Source organism: Mollisia scopiformis (genome assembly GCF_001500285.1).
Source record: "Mollisia scopiformis unplaced genomic scaffold LY89scaffold_20, whole genome shotgun sequence".
In the NCBI taxonomy this organism is placed as follows: Eukaryota; Fungi; Ascomycota; class Leotiomycetes; order Helotiales; family Mollisiaceae; genus Mollisia; species Mollisia scopiformis.
Window position 1 is genome coordinate 440575 of NW_017263600.1, and position 12539 is coordinate 453113.

The following is a 12539-nucleotide window of genomic DNA, read 5'->3' on the forward strand; positions in this document are numbered from 1 at the left end:
TGTTGATGTGGGGGAGCTTTGAGCTTCGAGGATTCAACTAATGCGCGGCAAAAGGTTTCGCCGACGCAAGATGAAGCTTAAATCGATCGGCGGATGTTGCCGCTGCTAACGCCGAAGGAAAGAAGATGAAGAAACCTGTAGTTGGAATCGTAAGTCCCTCCACATTTTCGTTCATTTGACGTATTGCCGCCAGATTTAGCTTGAAATCAAGTCTGTTCTTCACGGATTGCTGACTGTATAGACCGGAACAAAGCTTTAATACAAGTACGATCTTGGAATAGCATATAAACAACTCGAGTCCAGAAGTGGTTTTCTTGCAAAGTGTCAAACACAACCGTCAAAGTCTATATTGAATGCATGTCGAATTTGCTACTAACTGTACAAGAACAAGGTATTGAACATCGACCCATAGGAAATGCATTAACGCTCCATGTGCAACTGTCCCGTCATCTATTTCACAAGGTCATCTAAATCAAGTCACGTCGTACAAACTCTGCGTGTAGAGTCTTTCCAAGAAGAGCTGGACTTCGCTCCACGATAACACCAGCAGCCTCAAGAGCCGCAATCTTGGAATCCGCTCCTCCCTTTCCACCACTGACGATGGCACCTAATCCAGAGGTCAGTTCGGTCCTTGTTCAACATATAATATTAAACTTACCTGCGTGGCCCATTCGTCGTCCTGGTGGCGCGGAGATACCGGCAATGAAGCTTACAACTGGCTTATTTGCGGTGTTGTATTCCTTCAAGAAATCGGCAGCGTCTTCTTCAGCAGAACCTCCAATCTCACCGATCATGATGATACCATCTGTCTCTTCATCCTCCAGGAAGACCTTTAAGCAATCGATGAAGTTTGTTCCAGAGAATGGATCACCACCAATACCAACGACAAGAGATTGACCAAGACCAGCCTGGGTGGTTTGGTTGACAGCTTCGTAGGTAAGAGTTCCTGAACGAGAGACAATACCGATACGACCCCGCTTGTGAATGAACCCAGGCATGATACCAATCTTGCATTGTCCGGGAGCAATGAGACCTGGGCAGTTGGGACCCACCAGACGTGTCTTTCCTTGCGTCTTCAAGATATCGGTAATTCGGACCATGTCTACCAAGCTGTTAGCACCAATGACAAATTTCGAAAGCTATCAAATGACATACCATGTTGGGGAATACCCTCAGTAATGCTGGTAAAAAAATTGTCAATAGTGTCCTTATCACATGTGAATGAAAGATCCGTACCAGACTACCAGAGGGATTTCGGCCGCAATAGCTTCCTCGATACCAGCTGCCGCAAGCGGAGGTCTAACAAGCATATCAGTATACACAATCTCAAGATCCATCATCGGGAGGAGCTGTCGTACGGGACGAAGATAGCTGAGGCAGTAGCTCCCGCCTCCTTCACTGCATCTGCAACGTTCGCAAAAACTGGCAGACCAAGATGTGTTTGTCCAGCCTTCTTAGGATTCGTCCCTCCAACAACTTGAGTGCCTGTATATGCCATCAGATGCGATTACTTGAGGTTTGGGAGCTTCCGGACACGTACCGTACTCGATAGCTTGTTGCGCGTGGAATCTATCATTCATCGTCAGCAAAGAGCTCCAACACCAGGAAAACCACAGCAACTGACGTTCCCTGCTTTCCTGTGAAGCCTTGATAGATGACCTTTGTATCTTTGTTGATCCTTAGGTTCTCAGCAGTCGCGGCGTACGCTCCCGTTGAGGTCGAATAGTTCTGTCTTCGCAGGACTGCTTTGAGGGCAGGTCTGGCGCATCTTGAAAAAGCCTGCATCTTGCCGAAGACAATTGGTGTCAAGGAAAAGCGGCCTGAGGACAATTGATGTCGAGGAAAGGAGGGTAAAGGGATTGAGAGTCGATTTTTGAGGTCAGAATAACTTCAAGGAAAGGGTCCCGGAGTTTTCGCTAGAGTTTCCGCGAGAGCTGTTAACTCAAACGGAACTTTCCGGCATCCCAGAAATTATTTCGAGGGTCACTAAACCCCACCACCATTCATTTCACCACCAGCGAAAAACAATTTTGTCGCACAACGCATAGTCTTTGGATTGCACTGCTAGAACTGGCGTGATCACACGCTCGTATCTCTAGAATTTATTCTGCAGAATGGCGACCGAAACTCTTACAATGACGTTGGCTGAGAGGCAGAAAAAGCCCAAAGACCAAAACCTACCACCAGAAAATGAAAGATACATCCGCTGTTGCTCTGATATAGCAAGCTTTCTTATCGCAGATCATGAAGCTCAGCAGGACCAAAATGCGCCGAGGAAAGATGTGAACCTCAATAGCTTGCGCTCAAAGATGTCCAAGAAGCACAGGTTAAGCAATATTCCCCCTCTAACTGCTATCATTGCTGCAATTCCTGAACAACACAAGAAATACATCTTGCCAAAATTAATAGCAAAACCAATCAGTATGTCTCCAATAATATCCTCTGGTTATTCTACCTGACCGCTTTTTTAGGAAGTGCTTCTGGAATAGCTGTTGTGGCTGTAATGTGCAAACCTCACAGATGCCCTCACATCGCATACACTGGTAACATTTGTGTATACTGCCCAGGCGGTCCTGACTCCGACTTCGAATACTCGACTCAATCATATACTGGCTACGAGCCGACTTCCATGCGAGCAATTAGAGCACGATACGATCCATTCGAGCAGGCAAGAGGACGAGTCGATCAGATCAAATCTCTAGGGCATAGCGTGGACAAGGTTGAATACATTATCATGGGTGGCACTTTCATGTCCCTGGCGCCCAGTTACAGAGAAGGTTTCATTTCACAACTTCACAATGCACTTAGCGGATACCAGGGGAACAATGTCGACGAAGCTGTTGAGGCAGGAGAGATGAGTAATATCAAATGTGTGGGAATCACAATAGAGACACGGCCCGATTATTGCCTTCCTCCCCACTTGACCGACATGCTGCGATATGGATGTACACGGTTGGAGATTGGCGTACAGTCTCTTTACGAGGATGTTGCTCGAGATACAAATCGAGGCCATACAGTAGCATCGGTGGCAGAAACTTTCTGCTTTGCGAAAGATGCAGGATTTAAGGTTGTCAGCCATATGATGCCAGATTTACCAAATGTTGGCATGGAAAGAGATTTGGATCAATTCAGAGAGTACTTTGAGAATCCAGCCTTCCGAACCGATGGCCTCAAGATCTACCCAACGCTCGTCATTCGAGGCACGGGACTATATGAGTTGTGGAGGACTGGAAGATATAAGAACTATACACCAAATGCTCTGATTGATATCGTTGCCCGGATTCTGGCCTTGGTCCCTCCTTGGACTCGGATCTATCGTGTCCAGAGAGATATCCCCATGCCTCTGGTCACCTCTGGTGTCGAAAATGGGAATCTGCGTGAACTGGCTTTGAGTCGAATGAAGGATTTTGGGACTACTTGCCGTGATGTTCGAACACGAGAGGTCGGCATTAATGAGGTCAAAAACAAGATTCGTCCATCACAAGTGGAATTGGTCCGTCGAGACTACACGGCAAATGGCGGATGGGAAACTTTCCTGGCATATGAGGACCCCAAGCAAGATATCCTCATCGGACTGTTGAGACTGAGGAAGTGCTCAGCAAAATACACTTTCCGCCCCGAGCTTACGGGACAGCCGACAAGCTTGATTCGTGAGCTACATGTCTATGGTTCTGCTGTACCAGTACATGGTCGCGATCCAAGAAAGTTCCAACATCAAGGTTACGGAACCTTGCTGATGGAAGAGGCCGAGAGAATCGCAAGAGATGAACATGGCAGCACGAAGATCACTGTCATATCTGGAGTTGGCACAAGAGACTATTATCGCCGACTTGGATATTGGCTTGATGGTGAGTCGAGCATGTCTGAAAGAATTCTACTTTTCTAACATGTCGCAGGGCCATATATGAGCAAGCACCTGAAACCCAGAGATGAAGATGACAGCGATGATGATTTCTGATGCAGAGTGTCACGAATTTTCTTCACAAAGAAGAAACAACTGTCTGTTGAACCACTCCACCCTAGGACTTGAGTCTCACTTCCTCGCTCCGCTCCAGTACCCTTGCCGATAGGTCAACTGCAGTAGACCTCTCGAACGGCGGCTCTTCCACAACTGCGCATCAGGAGCACAGTGTAGCCTACGACCAGCGTTGTCACTTCTTCCCAGAGTGATAATGCCAGACAAGTTGAGCGCCGAACATTGTAAGCCTAGCCGGTGGATGATTGAGGTAACGACGGGAGCGAGGGTGTCGTTCAGCAAGAATTCAGCTTGCACGCGGACGCTTTCGGAGCTCGCGAAGAAAGAATACAATTATAGATGGCCCAGAGGCCAATTCAATTCCCCTTTGAATCCTCTTGTGAATTGTGTACTTTTGCTCATTTTGCAGGGAATTGACTGTAGTTTGGACGTCGCGCTGAACTTGACTGCTGAAGAGCATTCAATGATGCCTCTTAGAAACCCCGCATGACGGAGAAATAAATGTCCATGAAATCATATCTCGAAGAAACCTTAAAAAAAAAGACAGATCAAAGTGAAGTGTGATCAGATCTGGGTTGTCGCAATTCAGCGGCTAAACACGTCGGAACAAGGAGCCGCCAAACAACATCACGCGAAAGCACCATTCAGGAATGGTTTTCAGATCTCCCCTGGACCGGACCGTCAACTCCCGCTCCTGAATCTGGTACACTGATCAGATGCGATGGAAAATAGTATGTCCGTTTATACCTCAGATGTAGGTATAGCGCCGTTGATGTAGGATACTGTGGGGTACCTTGCATGTCCTTCTAGCCTTGCGCCATCCAATGCATCGAATGGCTTCGAATCATGCAAATAATTCTTTTACAGTTTAGGATCTACGTCCCTGCGTTCCAGCGTTTCCGAAATTAGGATATATAGTACAAAACTTTTTCGGAGATCGGCAAGTGCTACTACCAGACTCATGGCCGTTATATAAATTGTATATTGCTTCCTGGTTCTGCGGCTCGGATTTTAGACTATCGTCTCTCCAAATTCTAAAATGAAGGTTCTTTCGGGAGCAGCTCTTTTGGCTGGTGCTTTCCTCTCATGTTCTGTTGATGCTGCAGCTTCCCAAGCTTTCACCTGGAAGAATGTCAGGATCGGAGGTATGACTTCGAGTTCTGTTGCCCGCCAATTATCACTAATGGGTGCAACAGGTGGTGGAGGTTTCATTCCAGGCATTGTCTTCAATCCTTCTCGCAAAGGGCTTGCCTATGCTCGAGCAGACATCGGAGGAGCGTATCGTCTGAACTCGGATGATTCATGGACCCCATTGCTAGACTCCGTCAATAACTCAAACTGGTACGCTCCGCATCATCTTCTCATACTTCAATTGACTTTGTAGGCATAATTGGGGCGTCGATGCACTTGCCACTGATCCAGTCGATACCGATCGAGTGTACCTGGCTGTGGGCATGTATACTAATGACTGGGATCCAAATGTCGGATCAATTCTACGATCTACGGACCAGGGTGCAACATGGGCTGAAACCAAATTGCCCTTCAAGGTTGGAGGCAACATGCCAGGACGTGGCATTGGCGAGGTAAATCAGCTTCCCTCTCCTGAGAGATGAGGCTAACGTCTCTCAGCGTCTTGCTGTCGACCCGAACAGCAACAACATTGTCTACTTCGGAGCTAGAAGCGGTCATGGTTTGTGGAAGAGCACTGACTATGGTGTGACTTGGAATAATGTCACGGCTTTCAAATGGACAGGTAATTGTTCCTTGTGGCAAGTCTAGGTTATTACTGATTAGAAGCTAGGAACCTACTTTCAGAATGCAAGCTCATCTTATACATCTGATCCTGTCGGAATCGCCTGGATCACTTTTGACACCACGACTGGATCTTCTGGTTCTGCGACGCCTCGTATCTTCGTTGGTAAGTCACCTGAGTTCCTCCAATGAGTCCGCAAGCTGACCATGATAGGTGTTGTGGACGACGGCCAATCCGTCTTCAAATCAGAAGATGGCGGGGTAACTTGTAAGTGTCCAGGCCATCTATCCCCAATATTCCTAACAGTTTCAGGGGCATGGGTTGCAGGTGAACCTCAGTACGGATTCATCCCTCACAGAGGAGTTCTTGCACCCGCCGACAAGACGTTGTACGTCTCATACGCAAACGGAGTTGGTCCTTACGATGGAACTAATGGTACAGTCCATAAATACAACATCACTTCTGGAGTATGGACAGATATCAGCCCCACCTCCTTGGCGAGTACCTATTATGGATATGGAGGGCTGTCGGTTGACCTGCAACGTCCTGGAACTTTGATGGTGGCTGCGTTGAATGCCTGGTGGCCAGATGAGATTATGTGGAGAAGCACAGATCACGGAACCACTTGGTCCCCAATTTGGTAAAATCTATAAATGTAAGTGGGGGGTTAGTAACTGACCATGATCAGGGCTTGGGATGGCTACCCCAATCTCGACTTGTGAGTCCATACATATTGCATGCCGCCGTCTAGGTTCTGACGACAAGCAGTTACTATAGCTACGACATTTCCGAAGCGCCATGGCTGCAGGACAACACTTCGACAGCACAATTTCTCTCCAGAGTAGGATGGATGGTCGAATCGTTGTCCATCGATCCTTTTGATTCCAATCATTGTGAGCAAATATGCGCTCTAAAATGTACAGTCATCTGCTAAAGTCGCTGTATAGGGCTTTACGGAACAGGTGCTACCATTTATGGGAGCCATGATCTTCTTAACTGGGACACAGAACACAATGTCACGATTAAATCTCTGGCATACGGCATCGAGGAGACTGCGGCAGAGGCGCTATTGGTCGTCCCTGGTGGAGCACCACTCCTGTCCGCTGTTGGGGATATCGGTGGCTTCCTCCACTGGGACCTAGATACTGCACCAGCGCAAGCTTTCCACACACCAACATACGGCACGACCCATGATCTCGACTATGCTGGAAATAATCCCGCGAATGTTGTTCGCACCGGTGAAAGCTCGACGGCCATCCAGATAGCGACCTCTGGGAACTACGGTCTCACTTGGTCTCCCTATTATGGTGCATCTTTGAGCATCGGGCCTGGCAAAGTCGCATATTCAGCAAATTCAGACTCGATACTTCTTATGTCAGATACAAATGGTCCTTTGATTTCGAAGTATTCAGCAACATTTAGCGCTGTTCCAACACTTCCATCGGGAGCAGCTATTGCTTCTGATAAGAGGAATGGAACAGTCTTCTACGGTGGCTCTGCTGGGAGGTGAGAATGCCCAATGATGCTTGAGAGCTACATACTAAAGTTTCCTATAGCTTCTATACCTCCTCTGACACAGGTGTGACATTTACAATGACTGCAGCACTCGGTTCTTCGACTATGGTAAACCAGATTCGTGTCCATCCAACAGTTGCTGGAGATGTCTGGGCTAGCACGGATACTGGTCTCTTTCACTCGACCAACTACGGCCATACATTTACCCAGATCGGCAGCGGGGTCACAGCAGGTTATAGTTTTGGTTCGTTCATTATTCATTTGCCGAATGCCTGCATCCACTAACTCCCAACAGCTCTTGGTGCCGCTTCAACCTCAACAGGCTACCCCGTGATCTATGGCTTCTTCACAGTTGACACTGTAACAGCACTTTTCAAAACAGAAGACGCAGGTCTAAATTGGGCAATGATCAGTGATGCTACTCATGGTTTCGCATCTTCGTCCGCAAACGTCGTAGGTGCCGATATGGCTACATATGGAAGAGTTTTCGTCGGCACGAATGGAAGAGGTATCTTTTACGGAGCACCTTCTGGAGCTCTACCACCAGTTACGGTGACAGGGACGAAAACCAGTTCATCTACCCTCGTGACAAGTTCTGGATCGACGCTTTTAACATCCACAAGTAGTAAAGTGGTGACTACAAGTCAAACCAGCTCGGGGAGTTCAAGCTCGAAGGCCACAAGCACGACGTCTACTTCTCAGAAAATGACTGCCACCTCAACGAGCTCCTCGTAAATTCCTCTACCTCTGATCGAGTGCGTTACTGACACCCTATCAGTTCCACCGCCACAGGAACAAGCTCGGCATATGGTCAATGTAAGTTTGGTATCTTTTGAAGATACTGGAGCTGACAGTACGTCAGGTGGAGGATCAAGTTATGCAGGACCAACACTTTGCCCTTCTGGGTACACCTGCACTTACTCTAATCCATATTACTCGCAGTGTAAGACAATCACTATCTGGAAGAGATTACTTGCTGACCACCCGACTAGGCTTGCAATCAAGTTAAAATCCTTTGTTAGGGATGCTACACGAAAAACACTACCGTAATAATCAGGATATGAGATGATATTGTTGTAGGTTTGTGGGACATTCTTAGTGGGAAAAGTAAAATGTTCGAAATTCGAGAGTGAAGGTAGTTTACGTTGTTTCTCGATTTAGTTCATGATTGGGACTTAGCCTACTTACATTGTCCTTCAAAGTCTGATACAATACCATTCTATATCACAATTCTTACGGTATGTCAAAGTGCAAAAAAGATTTGTAAATATGTTTATTATTGGAAAAACTTTTCTGCAATCTACCTAGGTATTTTCCGAGGCACGCTCTCTCTCTGCCTGTAAAATAGGCTCAAAGACGAAATATCATCGCTATCTTCAAAGATCAATCAGCAAGGTGCTTCCGCCAACTCTCTTCCATGATATGCATGAAGAACGAGATAACTCAAGATGTTATCCAATCGCCTCCACAAATCACTCTTTCTCCAACTCCCAGAATTGTAAAGATATTATCACCACCAATATGTGCCGCTAGCTCCTCTCAATGCTTCCCGCTCTCTCTCTTCTCTCTCCTTTCTCTCAATAGCCTCAAGGCGCTCCCTCTCGTCGGCAATTTCCTTGACCAGTCGCATGGCCTCTTCAACTGCAGCAAAGGTCCCGTAGAAGCCAAGTTCGTAGCCCGCATCTCCCCAACTCTCCTCATAGGCGTTAACGTCGTGGGGTGCTCGCTTAATCATGCAACCGGTCTTCCACTCAATCTCCCGAACAACGCACCAGTCGTCCTGGTTAAGCAGTTCTTCCTCATGAATAATCAAATTGTTGTAGACCTTGCCAGGATCGGGAATCGGTGTCAAACACTTGAACTCGAAAGCGGGCATGAGTTCCTCCGACCAGTTGTTCTTCGCCAAGTAGAAGGGTTCACTCTCTCTCGCAACGACTTGTTGAACACGCTTGCGCAGGTAACGACAAACTCTGCGGTGTCTGGGATCGAAGCCAGTGCTCTTGGTAGAGGCGAAGCAAACATTGGGAGGGAAATTGCACTCCTTGAGCCAAATGAAGCTAGGGACAACGAATACTATCTCCTCCAAAGAACCTCGTACGTGGGAGTGCATAAGTTGCAAAGCGGCCATGACCCGATATGAAGTTCCGACTCTGACGTCCACAGCAATGCGGGGCATAGCAATCTTCTTGTTGAGTGTTTGTTGGATACTAGCAGCATTGCACAAGGGGCCAAAGTAGATGGTGTCAAGTCTCGAATTGTAGTAGCATGGTCGCTCAACTGCGGGATAATCTCTTGACTCTAGATTCGTCAAGGTATAGTGCTTGAGGCCCTCCTCGCGAGCTTCTCTGGAGACATGAAGGATAGCCGGAGTTTGTCGTCCATGAACAGAGACCTTTACCCAGGATTGTGGAGGAAGGCGATTGATCTCGTCTGCGTGGTTGAGGGTACGAGTTCCAGATTGCAGTTCGATAATCCGGGGTTGTTCAGAGGCGTAGTCCCAAATTCGAAGTCGCAACTCGATGGGGAGGTCCGGAAACTTTTGGAATTCGGTCAGCGGCTAGGGAAAAGTTAGTCATGGATATACGAGGTTCAGTTTTGTAGCTCACCTCTTGCGAATTGACGGCTTCGTGATCGACGCTCTTGACTTGAGACTCATCCGGATATTCGACATTCTTCTTCAAGTCCGACTCCGAGTTGAAAGTAAGCTCGGAGACAGCTTGACCCAGCTCATCAGCAATCGTGGGATTACCTTCCATGGTGAATGAAAGATAGATCGAGGCACAGATAGATCTAAGGTGAAATAACAGGAAAGTTCGTGCTCTCAAGTGATGGAGGAGTAGGAATAGGTTATGGGTATTTGGATTAGGGGGATAGTACCCAATAAAGACTGAATCAAAAGCGTTGAGCAGTCTTTATTTTTGTGGTTGAGTTTGCTAAAGTTCAAGAAGAAGTTGAAGCTGCAGGGTTTTGTCTTGCCCACCGGAGAAATCACGGGCCATTATTGTAGACGATACCCCTTTGAGCTGAGCGGTGAGGCTTGTATTGCCACCGGGAAAACTGCGGCCGCTATTGCAAGCGTCCCCCCTTTCAGCCAAAAAGGCGGCTTGTATTGCTCACCCGAGAAATGACGAATCGCTATCAAAAATTCCCCCTCTAGACTAATGCTTTAAAACTTGTATTGCCCACTAAAGAAACGACAAGTCGCTATCGTAGACGATTCCCCTTTAAGCTAGAACCGCAAAAATTATATTGCTATCAGACAAACTATAGGCCGCTGTTATAGGCGTTCTCCCTTTCGGCCAAAACATGCTTATATTGCCTATCCGAGAAATGAAACCGCTATCGGAGAAATTCCCCTTTGAGGCTTGTATTGCTCATTGGAGAAATGACAAGTCGCTATTATTGCGGCGTTGAGGCTTGTATTGCCCGCCGAAGAAATGAGGGCTACTGTTGTAGATGTGACGTAGCGCTTAGCATGCGCGCCAACGGTAGTGATAGCTCTTACCATCGGGCCAAACTGGCCCAAAAGGGTACAAGAATAGGTTGGAAGCCTATTCTGCTATCATACTATATATGGCTACGACCGCAACCGTAACAGTAGATATTGCACCCGGTTCATCGGATACCGCTTTTCGACCGAAATTTGACTAATTCCATGAAACTCTTAGAGTTTTATGGAGTTAAAGAAGTTTGGTGGAAAATTTTCCATGGATTTTGAAAAGGGGTAAAAATGCGGAAAGATTCTCTGCAGTCTAGCTAAATTAGGCGTGTAACCCCCTATTCCAAAGTTTAATATCGCTTAATTGTACTCAGTGCCTCTAATGCAGTCACTGCATTCACTACCCTCTTTTCAACTGTGCTACAGCGCGCTAGTGCAATATAATGCAGTGTGCAATGATGCGGTATAGTGGAGTAGTGCAATAGCGTAGTAACTGTAAAATGATTACAATTTTTATTTGCAAGTAAAAAACTATTCAAAAATTCACGTTTGAAAAAGTTCCATGAAAATTCTTTAATTCCATGGCCTGGGTAAAATTCACCTTTGGGTCAGATTAGCTCCCTCCCTTATTTGTTGCTGCCAGGCTTGTTAGTAAGGCGCCCACTTTGTCCGTCAATGAAAGGACATTGTATTGACTCTATGATGTTGCAACTTTATCTAAAATCTTCACAAACGCATCTGGATTGCTCAGCATAGGCGAATGCCCAGTTGGCAACTTCTCGATCCTCATCGATTTCACCATTCCAACCATTCGTTCCTGACTCGCCGACTTCACAGCCTCGTCCTTTTCGCACATCAAGTACCAATGAGGACACTGAAGGTCATTTGCTGAGTACTGGATAGGAGTCATGAAAGCCAAAAGCGCGTGAGGACGCAACTTTTTCACCCATTTGTCAGCTTCTTGATCACTAAGATCATTATAAAACACAGTCCTCGAATGTGGACCTGGCTTGACAAGACTGGCCTGTGAATCATGTTACTACTGCTTCCAGATTCGGGGGTAAAGTGAGTCGCCTTACATCCATATCAATATCAGCCCAGTCATTACCAGCATCGTAGCTATTGAAAAATCAGTCTACGCTTTTGACAGAGATTTTGGAGTCGAGAATCCCATCCAAAGAATCGGAGCAACCTCTTCTATATCGAAGGGTTCCTGGGGGGCCCGGAAAATCTCTGCTCCATATTGAATACGAAACAGAGACAGGATTTGACATACTGAGTGTCAGCGCAAGACTTTCCCATTTCACTGATCAAGACACTGGATATGAACATGACACTTCGCACTCCTCCTTCCATTCCTTTATCTTTCCTTTCTGCGATGCTATTACCTTCGATACTGGCAAGTCCAGGACATGCACCGTAAGAATGGGCGACTACCACCACCTCTTTTCCTTCTTCAAGCAGGGGGATCATAATCTTGTGAATTGCCGTGACGTCATCGTAGGGCGTGAGACTCAGTGATTTGGGATTGCTGGTTGGAAGCTGTACCGTGGCATAATGATATGAAAGTGGTTCGAGTTTTGGGATAATGAGTGACCAAATGCTTGGATCATGACAAGCGCCGTGGATAAGGAGGATCGTGGGCTTCATCTTCTGCTCTTCTGGGCACAAAAAGTACTTCAATGATAACAATCTCAAACGAAGCTTATGTGGGCTTTACATTTGATGGAATGTAGCTTAGGAAGTCAAAACAAAGATCTCACTCAGAATTTAGCTTTTCTACTAAGCATGGTTCTCATTAGTTGATGCTGATTGGTGGAGGCTACCCATCATCCAATGGAAGGACTTTCATTGAA

The 12539-nt window shown here is 46.8% G+C and overlaps 6 protein-coding genes across 6 annotated transcripts; 2 read left to right on the forward strand and 4 right to left on the reverse strand.

The window, feature by feature from the left end:
- Window positions 1-443: 443 nt before the first annotated feature.
- On the reverse strand, window positions 444-1920 carry LY89DRAFT_785395 (alpha subunit of succinyl-CoA ligase). The gene is made up of 7 exons (XM_018222892.1): window positions 1625-1920; window positions 1541-1569; window positions 1359-1485; window positions 1237-1299; window positions 1156-1181; window positions 659-1102; window positions 444-607 (listed from the first exon to the last, which is right to left on the reverse strand). Exons 1-7 carry the CDS (start codon window positions 1783-1785, stop codon window positions 468-470), a joined length of 990 nt encoding a protein of 329 aa, XP_018067179.1. The 5' UTR covers window positions 1786-1920; the 3' UTR covers window positions 444-467.
- A 194-nt stretch (window positions 1921-2114) lies between these two features.
- Window positions 2115-3958, forward strand: LY89DRAFT_592216 (histone acetyltransferase ELP3; the record flags this gene model as incomplete). Its single annotated transcript, XM_018209684.1, has 3 exons — window positions 2115-2421; window positions 2472-3848; window positions 3897-3958. The coding sequence occupies 3 exons, from the start codon at window positions 2115-2117 to the stop codon at window positions 3956-3958; spliced, it is 1746 nt and encodes a 581-aa protein (XP_018067180.1).
- Window positions 3959-5015: 1057 nt separating this feature from the next.
- Window positions 5016-8253, forward strand: LY89DRAFT_737733 (xyloglucanase; the record flags this gene model as incomplete). The annotated part of the gene is made up of 15 exons (XM_018220291.1): window positions 5016-5121; window positions 5173-5317; window positions 5361-5559; window positions 5606-5729; window positions 5778-5894; window positions 5943-5996; window positions 6042-6369; window positions 6418-6447; window positions 6498-6622; window positions 6677-7235; window positions 7286-7488; window positions 7540-7975; window positions 8023-8060; window positions 8107-8187; window positions 8237-8253. The coding sequence occupies 15 exons, from the start codon at window positions 5016-5018 to the stop codon at window positions 8251-8253; spliced, it is 2562 nt and encodes an 853-aa protein (XP_018067181.1).
- A 501-nt stretch (window positions 8254-8754) lies between these two features.
- LY89DRAFT_672948 (uncharacterized protein) lies at window positions 8755-10000 on the reverse strand (the record flags this gene model as incomplete). Its single annotated transcript, XM_018213318.1, has 2 exons — window positions 8755-9801; window positions 9851-10000. The coding sequence occupies 2 exons, from the start codon at window positions 9998-10000 to the stop codon at window positions 8755-8757; spliced, it is 1197 nt and encodes a 398-aa protein (XP_018067182.1).
- Window positions 10001-11380: 1380 nt separating this feature from the next.
- LY89DRAFT_672949 (uncharacterized protein) lies at window positions 11381-11768 on the reverse strand (the record flags this gene model as incomplete). The annotated part of the gene is made up of 2 exons (XM_018213319.1): window positions 11381-11707; window positions 11763-11768. The coding sequence occupies 2 exons, from the start codon at window positions 11766-11768 to the stop codon at window positions 11381-11383; spliced, it is 333 nt and encodes a 110-aa protein (XP_018067183.1).
- Window positions 11769-12006: 238 nt separating this feature from the next.
- LY89DRAFT_538476 (uncharacterized protein) lies at window positions 12007-12327 on the reverse strand (the record flags this gene model as incomplete). Its single annotated transcript, XM_018208130.1, has 1 exon — window positions 12007-12327. A coding segment is annotated over one exon (321 nt), but the record flags the coding sequence as incomplete, so codon positions are not given.
- Between the last annotated feature and the right edge of the window lie 212 nt (window positions 12328-12539).

Coding starts and splice junctions, on each gene's coding strand:
- LY89DRAFT_785395 (XM_018222892.1), bottom strand. CDS start 1,785: ATGCAGGCTTTTTCAAGATGCGCCAGACCTGCCCTCAAAGCAGTCCTG. Junction 1,182..1,236: donor GAAATCCCTCTGGTAGTCTG/GTACGGATCTTT, acceptor TTTTTTTACCAG/CATTACTGAGGGTATTCCCC. Junction 1,103..1,155: donor TGAGGGTATTCCCCAACATG/GTATGTCATTTG, acceptor ACAGCTTGGTAG/ACATGGTCCGAATTACCGAT.